This window comes from Schistocerca gregaria, chromosome 2 (genome assembly GCF_023897955.1).
Source record: "Schistocerca gregaria isolate iqSchGreg1 chromosome 2, iqSchGreg1.2, whole genome shotgun sequence".
Taxonomy (NCBI): Eukaryota; Metazoa; Arthropoda; class Insecta; order Orthoptera; family Acrididae; genus Schistocerca; species Schistocerca gregaria.
Genome location: NC_064921.1, coordinates 415,039,995 through 415,066,082, shown reverse-complemented (window position 1 = coordinate 415,066,082; position 26,088 = coordinate 415,039,995). Strand labels below are relative to the sequence as shown.

At 40.8% G+C, this 26,088-nt stretch overlaps 1 protein-coding gene across 1 annotated transcript in view; it reads left to right on the top strand.

Annotated features, from left to right (window-relative positions):
- Window positions 1-25,476, top strand: part of LOC126335805 (uncharacterized) — a 299,222-nt gene extending 273,746 nt beyond the window's left edge. Inside the window, exon 4 of the mRNA XM_049999269.1 lies at window positions 13,636-25,476. Within this exon, the coding sequence (XP_049855226.1) occupies window positions 13,636-13,961 (326 nt within the window). The 3' untranslated portion in view covers window positions 13,962-25,476. The remainder of the gene's footprint in view (window positions 1-13,635) is intronic.
- Window positions 25,477-26,088: the final 612 nt, after the last annotated feature.

Sequence of the window (26,088 nt, the reverse complement as noted above, 5' to 3'; positions counted from 1 at the left end):
CAATGCTGTTATCCAGTCCCTTACTGAATTATTAACACACGTGCAAACACTATCAGTCCCTACTTCTCACATATTGTCCATATACTATGACCAACAGAAATGTGTGCAGTGAAATGTAATTTACAAGTTACTTAATTTGATGAACTGGTGTCAATTACAATTTTATAATATAAGAATACAATAACAAAGGTACAAAATATATCATTAAAGAACATAACACTACAGATAACACTTGTAGTAGTACAGGCTTTACAAAAGAATCGAAATAGCAAATACATCAGTGTTACAAAAATTATAAGTACATACATAAAAGATCAGAATAACTTTTGAAACATCAACTTCACACATGAGCATTAGAACAAAACAGAATAAATAATGTGTAAACATCTTTATGAAGTAAATAACATGTTATTAATGCAAATTATATTTGAGGATGACAGTATTCCTCATCATAGTGAATGTAGCTTAGTATTAGAAGAGAAAAAATTCTATGAAACAGTACAAAGAGACAGGAAGAAAACAAATACACAAGGGTACACAAACATATAGTGGGATACACAAAAGGAAAGGACAGGGTTTGTTTTCAGGGTAACATTTGGTACTGCAGTTCAACCCAAAACTTCATTCTGTAGATCTTTCGTCGTATCTCAACATTTGTTTCCTCCAAAAAAATCCAATCCAAGCATGCTTTCTGTATTCTGTTAACATCCTCTTTCAAAAATAGTTTTTCTCCACTGTACACTACTTTTTTAGCCAAACCATTTTCTTATAGCTTCTCAATGCTTTTCTTCCAATTCATCATAGTTAGATTCTTATATAGTCTACCCCCTCTTAAGCTAACTTAAAGCTACTGAGCTCAGATGCTAAATTAAGGGACGAGGCAATGCAGCAGCACAAAACAATTAACACAAACAACAATGACAAAAATGGAAATTCTGAAAGCAAGCAGCAGCAAATGCAATATCTTATATCTAAACATGACAAAGCTGAAGCAGAAAAAATATTACAGTAAAAATGTTTAATACCTATGTCACATCTTAACACTAGAGTGATGCATCACGAGAACATACGCTAGCAGATAAGTTACCAAATCGTAAAAAAATTATTTTTGCAATTCCTGTCAAGGGAAATGACTTTTTGAGCTCCTTCGTTTTTTTTAAAGTGCATCATAAGGTTATTATTTACTGGATCTGTAGGCATAAAATATTTATATTAGTACATCCATTAAATTTTATAGTAACCAATGCTGCAGTGCAGCTATAAACTAGATATTAAACAAAATAGGCAAAGCAAGGCGTGAAACGTCATTCGCTAGCCGTATGGCGTTTCATAGTGCAGTAAACAATCTTTCAACTAGCAAGACAATAGACATGAAACGTTTCTCATCATTTCATTTCAGTAAATATCATAAATTAAGAACTCTACAGTGTAATCATGTTTTCAAGTTTGAGGGTGTCGTATTTGCGATGCTTTCTACAAAGGAATGCCAATAGCGAGGATAATGGCTTCCCTTTTTTTTTCTCCACCTGTGCCTCTGACAGGCACACACTAATGGCTTTCTTTTGTCAGGTGGTTGTCGCGCAGCTGGGTGCCCACGACGCATTACGTGCAGGTGGTCACTTACCTTTCTTACTGAAAAGTTTACGACAGCAGTTTCCGCTACAGTGACAGTCTCATATAAAAATATTTTCACAGGTTGAAAATTTGTGTTAGAAATCTGTAGAAAACTTTTCACCAGCATAGTGATACATTCACACATATACACACATTTCATAACACTTAAAGTACGATTCTCGGTTTCCAACACCCTTTTTCACAAACCAGAGTCCCTAACCACTACTCGTTATTCCTTACCTTTATTACATATACACATATTCGTAGACACTTCTTCAATTTTTCATCATAACAGATACGTAGCATAATCAAATATCATCAGTTTATTTATCATAAACATACCGCAACAGCATAATACACATCGTCGTCGTAATAATATCATAACATCTCAGTCAATTCTCAAAAACGTTGTAGCTTCCTCCAATAATTTCAAAACCTAAAAAAAATTCTCTGCTCATTTCAATAGTGTCATCTACCTCAAACGTACTTTAAAAATCATGATCTCATACCAAATACATCATTCAAAGCTCTCATAGCATCACAATGGTTCTGAAAAATATGAAGGGTTCACACAGTACAGACAAAATACAATTTCATAAGTGTGAAGTTATCTAGCTGTATAATTGCGTAAACATCTGTCACTGACGTAGTAAAAAAAAATGTTTGTCTCTCTCAGTTAAGTGATCAGATAGCTGTGTAATTTATGTGTTAGAAAAATATGGTACCGATGTGTAAAGTTGTATAAATAAATACCATATTAGCTAGGGCTCCTTGTGTTTGCCAGACACATGGTACACAAAGTAAGCGTGTACCCCCTGAGGATTAATGTAATTATTCCCTCAGGTGTTACAGATTACAGCAATGGAATGAAATGTATCACAAAAACCTTTCTTTTTAATTCAACAATATTGATAAATAAATGGTTTAAGTACCAAATTAATCACTCAAATGCGTGCCCTGTAGTGCTAAATGTGCGTTTTGCTGTAAGTAATTCTGTGGAACTGTCGTAGTTATCGTCCTCTGTAAGCAAAGTTCTCATGAAGTCAATGTACTTACCTCATCATAAACGAAGGTGAAATGCTTTCCGTATAGATATCGTAGTTATTACGTACCTTACCGTGATCAAGAAAGTACTATAATGTAACGTATTTTTGTGCTACGATAAAGGCTGTCTCATTGTAGCTATACCAAAAAAGTTACTACTAAAACATGTTTTACTTTCCAGAATAATACAGAAAAACTGTGCAGATATAAAACAGATACACCGCAAAAGCAACAATGTAAATCGTGTCACATATTAGTAGCGTCGTGTAGCTATTAGAGAAACCAAATGCTAAGTCATCTTTAATCTCACCGAATGAACTTCAAATAAAGAATGTGTTTTCAAGTAAACCAAAATGTTGCATTAAAATCTCATTAGCAGTACTGGTAAACGTTCTAAGTATGTAAGCCTTATAGTCGTTACGTAATCGTGCAACTAACAAGCAAGAATGTACACACACAATAACACTGTGACGTCTGTTCACTATAACAATGCACTCGTAAACTAGTGACGTGATGTGAACAGCTTTATGGCAAAGACAAAGTTAAAAAGCAGATTATCTTTCAATAAATGGTTTTACATGTGAAATGTGGTGTAAACCTTTACTCTTCCTAGTGCGAAGAGTTTCAACTTCAACGCAATTATCATGTGGTATACGTCGGATTCTGTAAGGTCCATTGTAAACTAGAAAGAATTTGTGACTCAAGTGTTTCTTCTTATGTGACAATGAATGAGCTTTAATGAGAACTTTCTGACCAATATATAATTTCTTTGCATTTGCTTTACCGTGTAATTTTCTCCTTTTGTCTGCAGCAGAATTTATATTTTTAATAGCCAAATCAATTATGTCTTTGTGTCGAAGTGTACGTGTATTCGGGAAAGATACAAGCTCTCTGATTCTGTTCGGTGGTTCTTTATTCTTCAGTACAAGAACAGGTGGTAAAGCAGTGGAGTCATGAGGCATCTCATTCAGCACGTTTTGAAATAAGTGTAAATATCTGTCCCAATGCTGATGCTTTTTGTGACAATAAAGTCTGCAAAGCTTATTGATTTCTTTCATAATCCGTTCAGATGGGTTACAATGTGGTGAGTACAATGAAATAAAAACAGATTTGATTTTATGGTTACGAAGCATGAGTGACCAAACAGCAGATCTGAATTGCGGTCCATTATCTGAAATGACTTTCCTAACATGTCCAACTTCACGTAAGAAATTTTTAACAAAGGCGTTGGATACAGACCGTCCAGTGGCTTTACGTAAAATTTTGAAGTAAGTTCAACAGCAACTAGAACGTACGAAAATCCATTACATGTTCTGACATGCGGTCCCAAGAGATCAACAGCATCAAATTCTTTTAATTTAGAAGGAATGATAGGAAACAATGGAGCACGATGCGAGACAGTAGATGGTTTCGCCTTTTGGCAAAGTTTACAAGTAGACAAGACTCTTCGAATTCTCTTTTCCATATTGTTAAAATAACAAGTCGTTCGAAGAATATGATAACATTTTCGTGGACCAAAATGTGCATAACTGAAATGAATGTACCAAATGAGCTTATTAACGAAATCGTCTGGAATGCAAAGTACCCATAGCTTGTCATCAACAGTGCAGCGTTTGAACAGTATGTTGTTTCTAAACAGATAATAATGCCGAATCTGTGTGTGTGTCTTTTCATGCCATTTACTTTTTGATGTCTTTCCAAATCGGATCTTTATATTGTTCATGAGCAATGTCCTTTAAAGATGTGGTGATGAAGTTTTCATAGGCGACTTTCTGAATGTAAAGAATACTGAAATTTTTCTCGAGGTTGCTTTCTGTGTTACTTTTCTCAAGCCCAGACGGTGCGCGGGACAGTGCGTCCGCAACAATGTTCTCGTTGCCGGGAATGTAGACTATTGTGAAGTGGAATTCTTGCAGAAACAATGCCCAACGTTTTAACCTGTCATGATTTAATTTTGAAGACATAAGAAATTGTAATGCACGATGATCACTGTATACTTTTACGTGCTTACCATAAAGAAAGAAATGGAATTTGTGAAATGCCCAAACGATAGCTAAAGCTTCTAATTCAGTAACGGAATAATTTTTTTCAGATTTTGTTAGCACTCGGCTAGCAAAAGCAACGGTTTTCTGAAGGGTAGTGTCATTTTCTATGGCTTCCTGAAATAAATGGGCACTAAGACCGACTTTAGAAGAATCCGTGCTAAGGCAGAAATCTTGTGACAGATCTGAATGAGCTAGTATTGGCGCGTTAAGTAGCGATTCTTTCAAAGAATTGAATTCCAACTGTGTTTGTTCGTCCCAGTTCCAAATAGTCTTTTTTGGAGTGAGAGAACAAAGTTTTGGTGTGACTAGAATTTGCATATTCAGAAAACGACGGTAAAAGTTTACGAGACCTAGAAAACTGCGGACTTGTTTTTTTTTTGTGGATGGAACTGGAATGGCTCTGATTGCTTCTAACTTTTCAGCATCCGACTGAATGTCTTCAGAAGAAATAATATGTCCCCAAAACTTCACCTTTGTCCTACCGAATTCAGACTTTTCCAAGTTAACTGTAATTCCAGATTCTGCAAAAATACGTATCACGCTGTTGAGGATGCGATTATGTTGTTCCCATGAGGCTTCTGCTATCAGAATATCGTCCACATATAAGGTGATGTGACGTTTTAAGAACTCAGGTAATATGGAATTTAGCCCGCGAATGAATGCCGCCGAAGAAATGTTCAAGCCAAAAGGAAGTTTCCGAAACTGATAACAAACGCCGAAACAAAGGAAAGCTGTGTATTTTCTACATTCTGGATGAAGTTCGATCTGATAAAAGCTGGATCTGAGATCAATGGAAGACAACACTTTTACACCATTAAAATTTTGAAGAAGTACTTACAACGTTTGCGGCCTGTCTGTTTCAGGAATAATGATAGTATTGATTTGTCTCGAATCTAAGACAAGCCTGATCGATCCATTTTTCTTCTCAACAACATGTAATGGATTGTTGTATGAGCTTACTGCAGGCTCAATAATGCCCTCGTCAAGCATAGATTGTATATCTGTTCTAACACGGTCCCTATAATGTGCTGGAATTACGTATGGTCTAACACAAAATTTAGTATGCTCAGGAACACGAAATTGGTATTGAAATCCCTTGATTGTTCCTGTCTTGTGAGTAAAAACTGTGGAATGTGCTTGTAAAATCTCAAAAAGGTCCTGCCTATCAGTGTCATTACAATTCTCAATTGTTTGAATATTATTCTGAATTAACTCATTAGTTTCAAATATGCCGTCGATATCATCCCTGTCAGTACTTGCAAAGTGATTGTTAGTGTCTAGTTCCGTAGAAAATTCCGAACTTTTGTCTAACAGAAGGTAAAGCCGATTAATTTCCTCGTCATGGTTTGAGAGCCAATCTTCAAATTTCAAAGCTATTGACTTACCTTCTTTCTCTAACCTTATTTCAGCATCGTGAAAGTTTAAGATTGCTTTATTTTCATTCAAAAAGTCTACTCCCAGTATAATTTCCGTCGACAATAATGGAACAATAAGAAAATTCATAGAGAAGCTGTGGCTTTGACAAAAGAATTCTAAGTTGGTTTGTTGGCGTACATCTACACTTTTTCCAATGACTGCACCTTGTAATTTAATCTTGCGTAACGGAAGTGTGGGGCAATCTTTCGATTTGCTGCATTTACTAAAAGCTGTTTCACTAATTACTGAAATGGGACTGCCTGAGTCAAGTACTGCCGTAAATTTTACGTCATTTACTGTAATGTGAATCACAGGATATGCAATGTTGTTATGTTTTACGTCCTGTTCCTGGAGTAAGATGTCCCTAATGTCTTCCATTTTTACGTAATTACTAGCTACGGCAGCTGCGTCGTCAGTTTCATGCGTACGTTTTGTGGCTGCCAGCGGTATGAGTCATTGCCTATTGTGTCTTTGAGGGCGCGAGTCGTTAAAGGGATTTGGAGACCTAACTTCTACAAATTCACCTTGTCGAGAGGGCCCTGCTCTGTTTGAATCCCGCCAGTTCTGCTGCAATTCAGGTCTGTCGTTACGATCATATCGTGTGTCGTCATGTCGGTAGATTCCATAGTTTCTTTCTTGTCGGTCACGTGGTGGAGAATTTCTCCCTGAATCGTAACTGCGCGCTGGACCGTTGCGTCTTAAGTTATTCCGTCTCCCTTGATAATAATTATTTTGGTTTCCATATTGTCTGTTTCTCTGATTGTCTCTGTGATAGTCATTAGCGCGGAGAGGTGATCTTTCCCTGTAATAATTACTACTCTGCCAACGGTTGTCATACGGGTGGTGTCTGTTTTGGTCACGATTTACGTTGTATGAATAGCCTTGTCGTGTATTATTTCTGTCATCGCGTAATTGTGACAGGTGTGACCTGTAATTGTTGTGCTCCTGTTTTCGCGTTCCGCGATTGTCAGTGTCAATTTCCAGTTCTTGTAACAGTCCCTGAAAAGCTTCAATGTCGTCTTTGCATCGTCCTGCTAAAATAATCTGTCGTAAATGTTCAGGTAATTTGATTAAGCAAATGCGGATGAGTTCTGACGGGCTGTATGGGTTTGAAAGATACTGATTCTTATGTAACATGTCTTCAAAATATTTGACAAGACTGGAAAATTCAGATTGTTCGAAATGTTTCATTATTATGATGCTATGTTTTACTCGGTCTTGTGTAGCTTGAGACCAATATGTTGAGAGGAAGGCATGATAAAATTCTCCTTCACTATGACAATCGTGAATGACCGATCGCATTCTTACAGCTGGTTCATTCTCCAAGTAGCCACACATAAATTCTGATCTGTGCTCTAATGACCAGTTGGGAGGAAAACAATGAGAGAATTGATGGAGCCACGCTTGTGGATGAATGTCGTTGCCAGAATTCTTAAATGTTTTGAATTTACGTGTAGTAATGAACAGCTTATAGTCAAAATCATCGTGTCGGCGGGTCGCATGTCGGTCATTGTTACGTCGTTTCGGCGGTTCCATCTCAAAATTCGGTGTACTTTGCCAATTTCTTTCATAATCTATAAAGTGCCCTGTGTTATTATTTTGTGGCTTTTCCGTATTTCTAAGTCCCTCTTCCCGTGTTGGAGCGCGAGTGTCCTCTGAAATACGTAATTCTTGTATTACCTGTGTCAGCTGATCTTGCAATTCCCGGATTTCTCTTTGGTGTTGTGTATTAATTTGATTCTGATTTTGTTTGAATTTCCTAATTTGTTCGCACTCTTCTGTATCATTCAGATCATCATCTACCTTTGTAGATAAGTTAGTGAACTGATCTGAAAGTTCGGTTACTGTCTCCGATAGTGAACACATTTCCTCAGTGTGTTTTTCTGAACCAAGTTTCAGAGTGTCCATTTGTGTTGAAATCGAATATACTGTGACCTTTAAGTTTTCCTGAGTTCTTGCAAGTTGCGTAACCGAATCGGTGGATGCAACTGAGTCCATTTTAGCTTGCAAGGTGTCGTGATTTTCACGAACAATAGTTTGCTTTTCTTTTATGGCTGCTTCATGATTCTGTAATGCATTTTCATGCCGCGAAAAAATAGGTTGAAAATGCTCCCAAATTTGTGTTTTTACGTCATTACAGATTTTTTGGCATTTCGATTCAATGTTATGTAACTCAGTAGTTAAATCGTCACGTGTTTGTTCAAGTGTGCTGTCTAACTTCCGAAGATTTCGTTCCATTGTGTCTAACTTTTGAAGATTTTGTTCCATTGTGTCTAACTTTTGAAGATTTTGTCCAATTTGTTTCTGATTTTGTTCAAGCGTTGTGTCTAACTTTTTTAGCCTTTGTCCCATTTGTTGCATTAACTGTAATAACAGTGCACTGGTGTCTGAAACATGTTCCTCAGTGCTTTTCGGCAGTGCATTTGAACCGGCAATATTCGCATTTTGAAAAGCAGAAAATGTGTCTTGATTTATTTGAGAAAACGGTGAGGACGCAAAATCTGAATCTACAGTATTTGCAAGATTGTGTCCTGTCATTTCGGAATCCTGAGGCGAGTTGTTGCCGACCGATCGAACGATAATGCTTCCCTGTTCACTAATTGTTTCACTGCCTACACCATTATTTGCAGCCCGCTCCATTTCCCTATGCGCTATTACCAAATTACTACTTTGAACGTTAGTGAATTCATTACATGGTGACGCTAACACACTGCTTTCGTCTTCACTGTCATTTCTCAGTTTACTTTGGAGCCTAGTGTTACGTTTTTCACACGCCATTATTGTCACAATTTTTCACACGACAACACAGAAAAACACAATTTGAAGAACAAAAATAAGAGAACACATTAACATAGCACTGAAAATAATATCTAGTTAATTGCAAGCGCACCTGCAAAATACTTCGTGCAAAACTACATGCATGCCACAACTATTTTACTGTACAACAATGAAAGACTGCAACTACAAAGGAAATTCTCTCTATGATTACGCGCTAGCAATAAACAAAAGCTACTCTAATTACACAAACTACAAGGAAAAAATCAGAAGATTCCAGTGAGGTATCCTTGGCTAAGGGTCGACATATGAAACGTCCCCTTAGAAAAATTGTACATGATTGTGCTTAAACTGAAACACAATATTTTTAGCGCAACGCCATCTGACTTTCAATAATCCCTACAAAAGAATGGCCCTGATTAACATTAACCTATACGTTTCACAAATCACTTACCTCACAAAAATCTTCGTTACTCAAGCTACTGCAATACAGCGAGCGCCACTACTACCAGCTAAATAAAAGATTCAAACTACTGAAAGCACTAACTACTGATAGGCATAGATAGCAAATGAACGATTTTAATACAGAACAAACAATGTATTTACCTCAATAGTCATAATATATATATCAGTTCATGACATCAATTCTTACAAATTTCAAAACTCCGCCATCTCGCTCCCCACGTCCACCACTGCTGGCGGCTCACCTCCAACTGCCCAACGCTACGCGCTGTTAGCATCCAGCTACCGCTGCTCAACACTACAATGGCAGACAACAACGCAAACTAAACACAGACTGCGCACAGCACAGCCAGTGATTTTTTTACAGAGCGCTACGTGGCGGCGGCGTTACCAATAAAAAAACCTAAACAGCCTACTTACATAGTGTAGGGCCCCTGCGAGCACGCGGAAATGCCGCAACAGGACGTGGTATGGACACGACTAAAGTCTGAAGTAGTGCTGGATGGAACTAACACCATGAATACTGCAGGGCTGCCCATAAATCCGTAAGAGTACGAGAGGGTGGATATCTCTTCTGAACAGCACGTTGCAAGGCATCCCAGATATGCTCAATAATGTTCATGTTTGGGGAGTCTGGTGGCCATGGGAAATGTTTAAACTCAGAAGAGTGTTCCTGGAGCCACTCTGGAGCAATTCTGGACGTGTGGGGTGTCACATTGTCCTGCTGGAACTGCCCAAGTCCGTCGGAATGCTCAGTAGACATGAATGGATACAGGTGATCATATAGGATGCTTACGCATGTATCACCTCTCGGAGTCGTACCTAGACGTATCAGGGGCCCAATATCACTCCAACTGCACACGCCCCACACCATTACAGAATCTCCATCAGCTTCAACACTCACCTGCTGCCATGTAGGGTCCGTGAATTGATGAAGTTGTCTCCATACCCTTAAAAGTCCATCCGCTCGATACAATTTGAAACGAGACTCGTCCGACTAGGCAACATGTTTCCAGTCATTAACATGTCAGTATTGACGGGTCCAAGCTTGATGTAAACCTTGGTGTCGTGCAGTCATCAAGGGTATGCGAGTGGGCCTTCGGCTCCGAAAGCCCATATCTATGATATTTCGTAGAATGGTTCGCACGCTGACACTTGTTGATGGCCCAGCATTGAAATCTGCAGCTATTTGCGGAAGGGTTGCACTTCTGTTATATTGAACGATTCTCTTGAGTCGTTGTTGGTCCCGTTCTTGCACTGTCTTTTTCCGGCCGCAGTGACGTAGGAGATTTAATATTTTATCGTATTCCTGATATTGACCGTACGCTCGTGATATTGTCATACCAGAGACTCCCCACTCCATCCCTACCTCGAAGATGCTGTGTCCCACTGCTCGTCGCCGACTATAACAAAACGTTCAGACTCACTTATATCTTGATAACCAGCCGTTGTAGCAGCAGTAAGCGATGTAACAACTGCGCCAGACACTTATTGTCTTGTACAGGGTGGTCCACTGATAGTTACCGGGCCAAATATCTCACGAAATAAGCGTCAAACGAAAAATCTACAAAGAATGAAACTTGTCTAGCTTGAAGGGGGAAACCACATGGCGCTGTGGTTGGCCTGCTAGATAGCGCTGCCAGTGGTCAAACGGATATCAACTGTTTTTTTTTTAATAGGAACCCCCATTTTTTATTACATATTCGTGTAGTACGTAAACAAATATGAATGTTTTAGTTGGACCACTTTTTCGCTTTGTTATAGATGGCGCTGTAATAGCCACAAACAAATGGCTCACAATTTTAGACGAACAGTTGGTAACAGGTAGGTTTCTTAAATTAAAATACAGAACGTAGGTACGTTTGAACAGTTTATTTCGGTTGTTCCGATGTGATACATGTACCTTTGTGAACTTATCATTTCTGTGAACGCATTCTGTTACAGCGTGATTACTTGTAAATACCACATTAGTGCAATAAATGCTCAAAATGATCTCCGTCAACCTCATTGCATGTGGCAATACGTGTAACGATATTCCTCTCAACAGCGAGTAGTTCGCCTTCCGTAATGTTCGCACATGCATTCACAATGGGCTGTGCATGTTGTCAGGCGTTGTTGGTGGATCACGATATCAAATATCTTTCAACTTTCCCCACAGAAAGAAATCCGAGGACGTTAGATCCGGTGAACATGCGGGCCATGGTATGGTGCTTCGACGACGAATCCACCTGTCATGAAATATGCTATTCAATACCGCTTCAACCGGACCGAGCTATGTGCCGGACATCCCTCATGTTGGAAGTACATCGCCATTCTGTCATGCAGTGAAACATCTTGTAGTAACATCGGTAGAACATTACGTAGGAAATCAGCAGACACTGCACCATTTAGATTGCCATCGATAAAATGGGGGCCAATTATCCTCCTCCCATAAAGCCGCACTATACATTAACCCGCCAACGTCGCTGATGTTCCACTTGTCGCAGCCATCGTGGATTTTCCGTTGCCCAATAGTGCATATTATGCCGGTTTACGTTACCGCTGTTGGTGAATGACGCTTCGTCGATAAATAGAACACGTGCAAATAATCTGTCATCGTCCCGTAATTTCTCTTGTGCCCAGTGGCACAACTGTACACGAAGTCCAAATTCCTCGCCATGCAATTCCTGGTGCATAGAAATATGGTACGGGTGCAATCGATGTTAATGTAGCATTCTCAACACCGGCGTTTTTTGAGATTCCCGATTCTCGCACAATTTGTGTGCTACTGATATGAGGATTAGCCGCAACAGCAGCTAAAACAACTACTTGGGAATCATGATTCGTTGCAGGTCGTAGTTGACGTTTCACATGTGGTTGAACATTTACTGTTTCCTTAAATAACGTAACTATCCGGCGAACGGTCCGGAGACTTGAATTATGTCGTCCAGGATACCGAGCAGCATACATAGCACACGCCCGTTGGGCATTTTGATCACAATAGCCATACATCAACACGATATCGACCTTTTCCACGATTGGTAAACGGTCCATTTTACCATGGGTAATGTATCACGAAGCAAATACCGTCCGCACTGGTGGATTGTTACGTGATACCACGTACTTATACGTTTGCGACTATTACAGCGCCATCTATCCCAAAGCGAAAAAAGTGGTCAAACTGAAACATTCATATTTCTTTACGTACTACACGAATATATAATAAAAATTGGGGTTCCTATTTTTTTTTAATGCAGTTGATATGCGTTTGACCTATGGCAGCGCTATCTAGCGGGGCAACCATAGCGCCATCTGGTTTCCCCCTTCAAGCTAGACAAGTTTCGTTCTTTGCAGTTTTTTCGTTTGACGCTTATTTCGTGAGATATTTGGCCCGGTCTCGATCAATGGACCACCCTGTGTATGCTTTGTGGATCGTAGCGTCGAAAGTTGATCTTGCTCTGATTGAGACATGTCGTATCACTAAGGGTTGTCTAAGAGCCGCATCTGTGGAAAAACTGTACTGCTTATGCGGCATAGACCCCCCTGACATCCGAAGAGATACAGCAGCACGGAGTGAAATGAAGAAGGCACTAACATCCGAAGCCCACCCACTACATGGCCACCAACCGGCACAGCAAAGACTTGTGTCTAGGAAGAGCTTCCTTCGCAGCACAGGACCACTCGCTGACACTCCACATCAACACCGAGAGAAGAGATGGCAGGTCAGATGCCAGCATCTGGAGGAGTGGCTGATCCCGTAAGAAGTTCATCTCCCAGGCCACACAGAGAAATGGTCCATATGGAACTCACTCAACCGCCTGCGTTCTTCTGTTACAAGATCCAAGAGTAATCTGGAGAGGTGGGGCTTCCAGGTGGACTCTCTCCAGTGTGACTGCGGAGCTGCCGTGCAGACATCAACACATCTATTACAATGCACATTACCTCCAACTGTGTGCACCATGGAGGACCTCGTAAACGCTACGCAAAGTGCACTGGACGTTGCAAACTTTTGAGCATCCACTGTATAGATTAAAATTACCTTATGTTTGGGAACACAATCTGTGTCTAATTATTTATTTCATTCTTGACTAGTTTAATTTATAAACCATAATGTATGTAGTAATGTATCTAATATTGTTTATTTTTAGCTTGCTTCTGACACGATAAATATATAAAAAAGCGTCGTATTGTGCCTATTTACGTATTAGTGTATTTGAATACGCATTCCTGCAGCAGTTTCTTTGGCGCTTGAGTGTAGTTGGCCGCCGAGTGTGACGCGCGACTGCGTGCGCTGTTGCAGCGACGTTCGCGATGTTCACGCTCACCATCATGCACTTCAAGCGCGCGCAGGGCCGCGCGGCGCGCGTCGACTCGCTGTGCGTGGGCCAGGGCGCGGACGAGGCGTCGCTGCTGACGGACGGCGTGTCGCCGAGCGGCGCGGCGCTGGAGCGGCGCCAGCTGCGCCTGGACGCGGCCGTGCTGCGCGCGCGCCTCTTCGCGCCCGGCTGGAGCGTCGACCTGGGCTGGGGCGGCGTGGCGCTGTGCGCCGTCGCCGCCGTGCTCTGGCTGCTGCTGTCCAAGATCATGCGCTACCGCAGCCCGCTCGCCTCGCTGTTGCCCGCATAGCGACCCGCCGGAGGGGGGAGGCCGCGCCGCAGCGCCAGCGCGCCCGTCAGCGTCTGAGCGCCGCGCGGCTCGCCGCAGCGTTCCGCCGCTTCTCTGCTTACCCGACGCTCCCTGCCCGACAACGGACTCCACACGACGACCAAACACTGCTCGGACAGTTCGCGAACCGGAACACGATTGCGAGTGATCGACGTCAATATCTGCACTACAGTGGACAGAAAATAATATGTCTGCCACCTCGCCGACAAGCAATAATTATACTCCGATGAAAATTACTTGTTAGTTGCCGACCAACTGTACAGTGCATACATCCGAGCACTTACTAAACTATTTCGAGCTATCGTGTCGTGTTCGGATAGATTGCTTGCAGAAACCCAACTTTTTGTCTCCCGTTACGGAGCTTCTAGCTTCTATCGAGTTCCGTTTCACAGCCCGGCTCACCACTGACTTAACAAGGAGACGGAACGACCGCGGGGTCCGGGATTTTCCCGAAATTTCGTGTGGTGAAAGAGGACTCCTAACGCCTCACGTGGTTAAAATATTAGGTCGCACTACTCGGAAAATTCCGAGAAAAATCGATCCAAAGCTTCTTAGGTGCCTTATGAGTATAAATTGTTAGTCCATTGCCGAGCCGCCGTCTGGCCTACATGGTTAGCGGTCGGACTCCTGCGCCAGAGGTCTCGGCTTCGATTCCTCCTCCGGCACACTTTTTTTTTTCTTCTGTTGCTTGCAAAATTGCAGCCCACTGTTACAGGAGAATCGTGAAATTAATTCCCGGGAAGACTATATAAAAATTCATTCTATAATTCACCGTCAGTTATCGTCAGCAATATTCCGAGACATGATTCAATATGCCTGGTTTGCCTCAAAATTGTCAGAAACTTAAAACATTTTGGTAAATGTTAATGGGGCATATTTTTGTACAGATTTATTGCAAACGCCCTGTGATTGTAAAACATCCGCTTTTATATGTTGCGTAAGATGTCCCAAAAATTATTGCTTTGCTTGTTTTTACAATAATTACCACTTCGGTTCTTGTTTATAATCATTATATGTATAATAATTGAATGTTTCCCAATGGAATTTGTTATCCTGATTAAAAACCCAATGATTCTCCTTATATACTTTACAATGATAAATGGAAAACCCACCGCCATGAATTGTGTTGTTGGACAAAAAGAAAATAATTTTTATTCAATAATGTAACTAATCTGTTAAAGATAACGTAGGTTTCGGAAACTTTCTGAATAATTGGTGGAATAACAAAAGTAAATGAAACAGAAGAAAAAAAAGGTGCCTGAGGAGGAATAGAACCCGAGACCTGTGGCGTAAGAGTCCCAGCCCCAAACTTTTTTTTTTTTTTTTAATCTGATTTTGTGCGCCTTTGTTCGTTGCATCTGCTCGTGGCGGACGTCGTAAGACATCCGTTTTAATTTCGTTATTGATCGATTAACTCAGTTTTTTTTATTACAGAGCGCACCTAACCCTCTGACCGAACACGCTGAGCTACCGTGCCGGCAAAAACGTCTAGCCCAGACGGCGGCTCGGTAATGGACTAACATTTTATACTCTTAAGGCATCTAAGAAACTTTTGACCGATTTTTCCCGGGATTTTCTGGGTAGTGCTTCCTAATATTTTAACCAGGTGTTAGAAGTCCTCTTTCACCACACAAAATTTCGGACAAATCCCCGACCCCACGCTCGTGCCGTCTCCTTGTAAGTAATATTTCGTTTCCGCGAGCTCCCCCGTCGAAGTGTGACGTCACATGTTTTTAAAACTCGAGCAAAAATAGTCGTTCCCCGTTGCCGTCGTCATCCGCTACTGCTGTGAAGATTGGTATCGATCTTATTCGCCACCAGACTCCAGACAGTATTAAGTTTCACACCCTCGTCCTTCCGAGAAAAATCATTGTCGAGTTTAATGTACCCCATCGCCGATATCGAGCGATAATTTTAGTCGGAAGAAGGAAGATGTGAAACTGGACGTTCGAATTCTTGTATATATTGTTCAATAACCTCCATCACCTCTGTCGAGATTATAGTTCAAAATGTTCACATGTGTGTGAAGTCTTATGGGACTTAACTGCTAAGGTCATCAGTCCCTAAGCTTACACACTACTTAACCTAAAGTATACTGAGGACAAACACACACACCCATGCCCGAGGGAGGACTCGAGGATCCGCCACGACCAGCCACACACTCCAGGACTGCAGCGCCTAGACCGCTCGGCTAATCCCGCACGGCTGTCGAGATTATTAAACACGATAATAATTTTAATTGGAAGGAGGAGCGGGTGAAATTGAACGCCACCTGGATTCTGGTGATGTACATGTGCTAGTCTACCATGTGACGACAGGGTTACCAACGGTAAATTGCGCTCGAGCTATCAAAAACATATGACGTCACACCTCTGTTTAGGAGCACGCGGAAACTGAATATTACCTTAGCAGTGAGCCAGGGAGTGCATCGAAACTTCATAGAAGCCGCGTATGCCTTCCACCCCGTCCTCCTCTTTGAAGTACTGCACAGAAGGGGTCGAAACGTTGTGTTTTTCAAAAAAATTCACCTGTTCATAGAGTCATAGCCCGGAATATTTTAGTAAGTGTCGATGCTGCCTGTCACGTGGCACCACGGCCATGCCAAACAGCTTCTCAGCTGCCCCTCGCCTGGAAGAGCAACAAGCTAGACGCGGGGAACGAATTTACTGGCCGCTGCGGTAGGCTATAGACAACCCGACAGCGGGCGGGGCGTGGCACTCCGGCTACTGTGCACTACTCGAACTTGACTGGCGCCTCATCGCCGCGCACTAGCAATGGAGTAAAAGTGTCGCGTGAAGTAGAGTGCTCTGATTGGACGCACTGGTTGCAAGACGCGAAGCGTCAGCTAACAAGTAATTCTTATCAGACAGGGAACTGGTGCCTTCTGAGCCGGTACAAACTGACTCTCCACTTTTTGTGGAAAAGAGATACGAACGACGTGCCTCAGATCTCAAGTTGCTGAGACATTCGCTGCACAGAGCCACACTCGGTACACTGCGCGTAACACGTACAACCACCGATGACTTACGTTGAGCGCAGTCGAGGGAACTGTTTGCACCAGGCAACAGTATAGCACTGTGTTATTTTGTGGTGTGGAGCAAAACTAAAGCTGGAGCGCTAACCACAACTCTTCTGATGAATCATTATCAGTGGTAGTTGTACCATACGAGCGGCCAGAGAAACACGAAAGTGTGGGTGGCACTCATTTGCCGAGAACGGTAGATACAGCAAGGAACTACTGCAGAGATCCATTTGTAACGCTAGGATCACCACTGCTGCAAAACTGTTGTTTTCTTGATAATTTAAGACTGAGAGTAAGGTCAAATTAGGCGGGCTTTGACAAATGGCTGCTAGAGATTATACGTGGGATCTAAGTCGATTCTCAGTCACGTTGCTGAACTGAGTTGTTCAACCGAAGCAAATGGACTGATATGAATCAGTACTGACTGTTTTCCGGTGGCTGAAAACGTTACTTAGCAAACACCGTTGTATTTAGTTTGTCTGCATCTACAAAAACAAAACTCAATTCCTGAAATGTTGTGTGAGATTGAATTTTAAAGCAGTTCGTTTATCTGCATATAAGACGAATTAAATACTGCGTTGTCTCCTACATAAAGTAGGTAGCGAGTGGAAAGCATTCACTATCGATAAACGTATTTCGAATTCTATCCGTCAAGCAAGTCACATCAACCACCACCACCACACTGATATTTTACCCACCGTTACCAAGCTTTGAAACAGTCTACCTGTGTTGCCCACTGCAACAGCCATACCGTTATATGTCAGCAAACCCCTGCTCCCCTACCATTCGGCAATGAAAATACCTCAAACGCATTACCTGTTCTTTTAATAGTCCGTATTATTCTCTCCCCAAGTAGCAGAATAAAAAAATAAGAAAAGTAACAGCTTCGTCACGTTACACTTCAAGTAGCGGCGAAATGTAAAGTTATTCTTCCAGGCACAGTCCGCTCTGACTGGCTATAGCAGTACAATTTTCGGGCTGAAAAGCCTTACGCATACACCCACCGACATAGTCCATGTTTCGAGTTAAGCATTCTGAACAGCGTGTAAAAATCACTACATTCTTCGCTCAGCTGAACAGGAAAGTACAAAAAGGATTAGTTCCTAAAAATATATATGAAATGGAACAACGAATTCTTCGGGCACAGCTTCGCATAGTGAGAAAATATGGTTAATTGCGTATAAGCCATGTCTCAGATTTTCAAAAACACGGTGGACTTTTTACTCGAAGAATTAATTTTAATTATGTCCTAAATTTAAAAGTCACAGTGCCTCTGCCACAACCAAAATATCGAAGTGCCTTCCACTTATTTTCGTCTCTCCATGTATCGGAGGATTTTTTTTACGCAATACCTTATGAAAAACACATTCTAAATATTTTATAATTTGTACAGCGGACATGTTTCACTAGTGAGAAGAGATTGTTGTTGTAATCATCCCTCTAAAAACAACGACGTTTCAAACACCACCATCCATGTCCTTCTACAAATGTTTGACTCAAAATCCCTTGAAGCCAAAGGGCTCTGGAGGAAGTACTGAGAAAGTGTCAGGTTCTGCATATCAATGGCACAGGATGTACAACACGGACTGCGATCTCCATTATTCCAAACGAGATTCAAGACACAGAAACATGGTTTTCGCTTACCGAAACAGCAAGCGTTTTTCACTACAAGCAAAATTTGTAACTTTTGTATCTGCCGAGAGATTGAATCAACTATTGTTGAAACGTATTGTTTTTGTAAAGGATTTGTGCAGGTAGTGAAAAGAGGGGCCTGTTATTATAATCTTCAGTCTGAAGAAAGTTTAATGCAGCTCTCGTATGTCCTACCCAAGTCTCTTCATGTAAGTCGACAGGCTTTCGTGGCCGTTGTCACTGAAGATAGTCTCTTCTAGGATGTTAAGCCTCATCATACTTCTTCTATAAGAGCGACCTTTCGACCTCTCTTTGAGATATTCTTCCGATTCGTAGTGTCCACTGTTGACTGAACGATCAACAATCAGCAATGGACACCGCAAGGTCCTGAGGAAAATCCCAGCAGAGAAGTTGAAACGTCCATCGCGGCTTAACATCCCAGAAGATTTTAAACTCCTTTCATCTCTGCTTAAATAACTGCAACCTACAGCCATTCGAATCTTCTTAAATAACTGCAACCTACAGCCATTCGAATCTGCTTACTGTATACAAGTGTCGGGCTCCCTCAACAACACGCACTACCCACGATTACCTTAATTACCTGGTAACTGTTTCTGGATGTGTAAGGATGTGTCTTATCAACTTTTATTTTAGTCAACTTGTGCCATAAGGCTCTTTATTTTCGAAATCGATTCAGTACCTCTTCTTTACTTATTTGGTTTACCCATTTAATGTTCAGCATTCTTCTGCAGCACCACAGATCGCAAAACACTCGATTCCATGTAAGGCTTGATCCCAGAAAATCCTTCCTGACACTCAAATACGTTGACATTTCTCTTTTTCAGGAAAGAATGTCTTGATATTTCCAATCTGTATCTCACATCCTCTTTACTTCGGTCATACTCCGTTATTTTGTTGCCCAACTAGCAAAATTCGTCCACTACTTGCAGCATTCATTTCCCGATTTGATTCCCCCTGTATCATCTGACTTACTTCGACTACACTACTACACTCCATATCCTATTTTACCTTTCTTAATTATCTTATTGTCTCTTTTCAAGGCACTATCCATTCCGCTCAAACTGATTTTTCAACTTATTTGCCTCCTCTGACAATATTACAAGATCATCGATGAACCGAAAAGCTTTTTTCTTCCTTCTGAACTTTAACCCTCTTTACCCTAAATATCTCCTTATTTCATTTTAAAGAGTGCGAATTGAATAAAATGGGATAAGCTAGGATCCTGTCCCACTTCTTTCTCAACCACTGCCATTCTTCCATGTCCCTCCTCTCTTATAACTGTTGTCTGGTTTGTGCACAATCTGTATATAACTTTTTCGCTGTCTTCATTATATCGCTGATAACTTCAGAATTTCAAACAGGGTATTGCAGTCAACGTTGTAAAAAGCCTGTTCTAAATCTGCAGACGCTGTAACAGTGACTTTTTAAGAATAGGAGTACGTTGACTTAGCAGATATCCGTTTTCGCTGCGGCTCTTTTCGCAGAAATGGTCACGGAATTTGTGAAACAAAGGGTGATTTCTTATGGCATAGTCTCATGTAAGCAACAAGTAGAGAGGCTCAGACTTATTTGTTTAGCGAGAAATGTATCTCTCTCGCTTAGTACATCTTCCAACTATTTTAGCGATATATTTCATAAAGGATTTTGACACGAGTTATAGAATGCCGTTAAAAATGTAATTCCTTTCATTTAGAAAAGATCTTAGTTGTTCCAACATTTTGGTAGATATTAAGGTTACGAAAATTAACTATCCAACAAACACTCACACTTTTACCCACTATCATTAGCCGAAAACCTTGTTTCAGTATCTCGGACCGCTTATAAAATGTTAGGATTCCATGTTGCGTGTGGGAGAGAGCCCTGTATACTTCCTTCATCTATTGTGAAACATTGTATTTTAGTAATTTATCATACATGCATGACTCGAAAAGGTAGGTTTCATGACTCTATTGTCGGCTTGAGTCGTATTATTTCCACAACTACAGGAAACTGATATTCACTGTCACTCGCTTACATTCCATTTCAACATATCGGACGTGGAACAGTTCTGCTCTGCTCGAATATTTATAAGCTCCAAGTGTCGCTGAAGTGTTTTCATCAGTGACTCAGAAATGGTTGAAGTAAAAAAAAATGTGGTGGATCCTTGGGAATTCGTTATGACTTCAAAAGCTTTAAGTGGTTGAGGGCATCATTTCGTTATAGTGATTTGTATCTCTGATTGAGAAGCACTGTCATATAAAAAGACAGAAACCTTACGAAGTGAATCCATTTTTCTCTTCTCTGTCGTCTCCACATTTTTGTCGGTCATTGATGGCGCCTCACGATCTATGTACTGTGTTGTCAACTGTCAAAAGTTGGCCGACTCGGTGATCCTCTATACAACATATTACGCCGCATTTAGTCTTCGTAGACGGGCTGAGGTATTGGACTCCCAATGTAGTCACGTCAGTTCTTCGGAATTTATATATTATGTAACTAGAGTTTCAGTAGTTCTTAGAGTATATTTTACGGTCTTTTCCCTAAATTTTTGATCAACGAAAGTAGAAACAATTACTCAATAGCTTAACGAAGATCTTAACTTCTACTAGTTCTCATTTCAATGCAGTTCGCAATTCTCTTATTTTACCACTGTGGCCGCTGGGGGAATGAAATATTGATTTTCTCTTAAACGACTTTCCCATAACTATATTTTAGTTATTATCGTCGAACGGTCATATAAAAATAAACGAATAGAGAAGATAGTTACTTCCAACTATTGGATTTCAAAGTGTCTCAGGAACGAGAGACGTAAAAGAAATAGGACCTTAGATTTCTCTTTTCACTCATAAGGGTGTTTAATATGTTTACCTCACGGGAAATTCCTAGGGTGTCATATTTAAATTTTTAGCTCTCACACTATAAGTTTTTCCATTGCACCAGAACAACCAGATGCAAGAAAATGCTTGATGTTAGAGGAAAAGCATTGCTTGAAATCGAATGTGAGTTGCTAATTCCCGTGTAGCTCAGAGGGGGAACACCGGCTGTCATCAACAGAGTATTGGCTCTACTTTTTCGGCTTTGATGTGCAAGGAACAGTTCGGTTCTTTGTATCGAATTCGGTAATAATTATTTGACTAACATTTCACTATTAATCTGTTAATTTCATCACCAGTTTTGAAGACAGCGTCGGAGGAAAATTCTGTGCTGAAAGATGATCAAAGAATCGGGTAAAAGCAAAGCATTATTAATATCTGTTTCCATTGTATGCGGTTGCTATTCGGCCAATACCGCTGTGGAAAATGTGGGAACTATTTCGAACGGCTGAAGCATTCTTGCAGCCTTAAAGTAAACAATAAAACGCTTTAACCAGTCACTTGGTTTCAAATGGCCGATGCAGTTCTCAGGAACGCAATGCCGTTAGAATTTCTGTAGTTTTATTCCACTTGTGCTGTGTGCAGAGGTGCGGAAGACCTTTCACAGACCTCAAGAAACAATAAAGTGCATTAAAACAAGTTACTTCAGATGATAAAGTAGGTTTCGGAAACCCAGTATTTTTCTCTTTGCGACTTAAATGTCAAAGGTGTAAAGAAAAATGAACTAACGCTAGGGGCGCTACTTTTGGAGAACTATTTATTACTGAAATTGTTATAACATTAATAGCTTAACCTTTCTACCACAAAGATCTTAACGGCTGCCAGTTTGTAATGCCGATAAAGGGCGAACTATGAGATTTTCGACTGACCCCACTTGTTTGAAATAAATTCTTCAACTGCCTTTCAGCAAATAATTCACTGGTATCAAATCTGGCGATCAGATACTGCTACTAATATCCTAGAAATACAAGCTTCTGTGTGAAATTAAGCATTTTTATCTAGCACTTTATCTAAAGTAGTTTGCTTTGGTGTACATTATCATCTTCGAAATTTGTTGCTACGCTCTCTATATTTATCTTGGAAAGTGCTGCATATGAACTGCGAGATACGTTATTTTCAAACTCAAAGTGATCAGTATTGTAGGTGATTAATATTAACGACGTTGTATACCTGAGCTGCTGATCTGCCAAAATTTTAACTTTTCTGTAGAAGGAACTAATCCTTCGAAACGTGACGTAAGTAAAAGAATAAAAACTAGTTACTGATTACGAAGCAATTTCACAAACAGAGCACAGCCTTTACAAACATATCTATGTGTGAAGTCACATAATTTGGCAATTTCCTCAGTTAAATGCATCGCCTCCACCTGATGTTCAAAGTACCACATATAAACTACGGTCTTTGTTCCCCGCTTCCGGACTTAAACTGGTGATGCAACACACTACTCTTCCAAGCAGGAAGCCCCCACTCACTGTATTTCAGACAACCATGGTACCATTGCTTAAAACACGACAATGCAGTTATTACAAAATATTCAGTTGTATGTAAAAATGACAGTTCTAGGGTTTTAAATCTGAGTTTGAGGAAGTTAACAATAACCGAGTGGTTTTATACGTATAGTCACAAATCAATATGCCAGTGATTACGTGTGTAAACAGCTTACTTCTGTCTCCCAGTGGCTTTACGGAATGGTCGAAATGTCAAAGCCGAAGTTGACCGATGCAGTCCTATCTCTGTTCTGCAATAAGGTCTTCAGCATTCTCTGAAAAGTCCTTAGACTTGAATACACAAGCAAATTACTGTTTCGTACAATTCCAACACTAGTGTTAAAATGTCTCTTTCACTTCTTCTCATTTCACGTAAGGAACAAGCTAACATTTACTCTTTGTGATATTTTCTTGTAGTGTCGAGCGTCAACGATTATTTCATTCTGCTCTTGCACGGAGATGAATTGATACCCATTTTTTGCAACGATAGAAGCGGCTTAATTACTACCAGCGGTTGCATTCTGAGCACTAATTATACACTAGTCATACAGGTTGAACAATTTCAGCTACACACGGTGTTCCTCCAGAAAACGACGAATTCATAGTTTAAGTGATATCAAACGCACTGTTCGTTAAGATAGGCGTAAAGTGAATTATCTATTCAAAGAAAACATGTCTGTTGCACGACGTTCTTCGACAAATGTTAAACTGATAACCATCGTTGCGTCAGACAGAGCTGATAAGGCCGAGTAGTGAATTCATAATTTGTATGAGACATGTCGTTTGAAACTAGTAGATTTATGACTCGTTTAACGGCATAAACCTTAGCTTTGAAATATTACCATAGAAAATGACCATGTATGTGAGTTTCGGTAAACAACCCGCACAGTTTTCTTGATACCACTGACGAAACTCAGCTCTGTTTTCAGTATCAAGTTATGTTGGTGTAAAAATTTTCCAATAAACTCTCTTAAATGTACGATGGACGGTTGACTTTCTGATAACGAGCTCGTCATGCAGACAATTATGGGGACTGAAGGAGGGTATCAGTTGCAGTTTCTCTTTTGAGATACCGATAGATGACAGCAGTCTTCCAGAATATTGTTCGTGGATCTCATGCATCGTATTCAGGTGCTTTAAAACAGTCCCCGATACGATTAACTGTGTATTGCGTACTTCATTCCTGTTAATATCAGTTCTAAAGTATCGATGTATCTATTATAATTATGTTCTCGTATTTCCACATTTCAGCAGATTTTTTTTTTTTCGCTAAGAGTTCCAGTCGTGCCTCAGACTCTACATCAAACCAGTTACACTTTTAAAAAAGAAAAAATTTGTGAGTCACGAACAGTGAACGAACAAGTACAACTCTTTAGAACACCGTGTGTCCAAAAATCGCTAAGTAGCAAATCGGTGCGTAGCACAAGCATGACATGAGGACATCTACTACCATTCTTCCAACATAGATTTCTCATCGATATTTACACTACACTGAAAGTAAATGTCGTTGATTCACTGTTTCACATATTTCACATTGTTTACAGCTCAGCTTCGTTTACAGGGATTTTCCTTACGTTTGTCCCAGCAGTCTCAATACACAAGTCTTTGCGTAGTAAATATGACTATTAGGTACGCATTTCTATTCCTTATTCTTAAAGTAATGAGACCTTCGTCACCGGCTTCAACCAGAACGCGTACGAAGTGCAAAAACAACGATTCTTTGTAGGAAGCACTGTAAGATAATTATCTTATTTGCCATCATATCAAATATATCCGAGGGTAATTAGAAACGGCACTGTATAAGAATAAATACTATTTTACGAAGTTTAAATACAATTTCGAATCTGCACCGACTTCTTTGCGTAGTTTTTGAAGAAGTCATTCCGAATGCACTCACGTCGGTACACGAAAGACTGCGCGCCGCGATGTCAGCACTTGTGCTGGTTTCCGGGGAGAAGACCAGGGCTAACGATGGCTCCCTCTCCATCTTCCCGCGCAGGCGCAGCTCCTAAGCTTAGGGAACTGTCCAGGAGCTGCGTAGAGCAACGCAGCAGCTTTGGCCGCCGCAGCGAGAGGGCCTGTGACGTCATCGTCCAGCCAGCCCTCGTTTCGCAACCAAAAGCCGGCGGAATGCTCTCCTTCCCCCTCCAGATAACGTAACGTGGCTGAACAAGCGCAGCTTCCAGCTTCCGCCCAGTTTTTCCCTTAATTATAGTCTCATGCTCCGCAACAACACATCCGTACAAAGTTGTAGGGGATATAAGTCGGCTCTTACTTTTTTTCCAAAGTAAGGCTAGTTGTGCTGCCAGCGTAGGCAAATTTAGAGAGTGACTCTTCCTGTAACATTATACCAGGCACCGCCCACAGCACGGCGCCGAACATCTTGTTACGTATGTACTGCGTGATATTGTAAACAAGCTAACTGTGCTGACAATAAAAATATTGGCAATTTTCTTTGTTCATTTACTGTGTGTGTTTTTTACTACCAAATATTCTTCTCCTGATGTAGCCAAACGTAAGTATGAGAGGTGTTAGTAGCATCTGGAACATACAAACATCTTCACACTGTAAAGACTAACCAGACCCTATGGCACAACCATACTACACGAATGAAACTCCACGGCAGATTGAAACTATATAGACTCAGAATGGGAACTCTCGCATTTCAGGAGCAAGTGCTCAACCGACTGAGCTACCCAAGCACGACTGGGTGCTCTTCTCACAGATTTACTTCGGCACTGCCTCACCTCCTACCTCTCAGACACGGAAGCTCTCTTTGCCGAAACTTGCAGGACTAACACTCCTGGAAGAAAGGATTTTGCGGTTTAGCCACAACATGAGGGGTGTTTTCAGAATGAAATCTTATATTCTCTCTTTCATGAGTGCTGGCCCTCCAAGTTTCACAAGAGAACTTCCGTTAATTTGGAACGAAAGAGATGTGATAATGCCGCAAGTAATGAGATGCCGTTAATCGTTCTTGGGTAGCTCAGTCGATAGTGCACTTGTCTGTGGAAGTCAAAGACCACGAGTACGAGTCTCGGTCAGCCATATAGTTTGAATCTGCCACGAGTTTT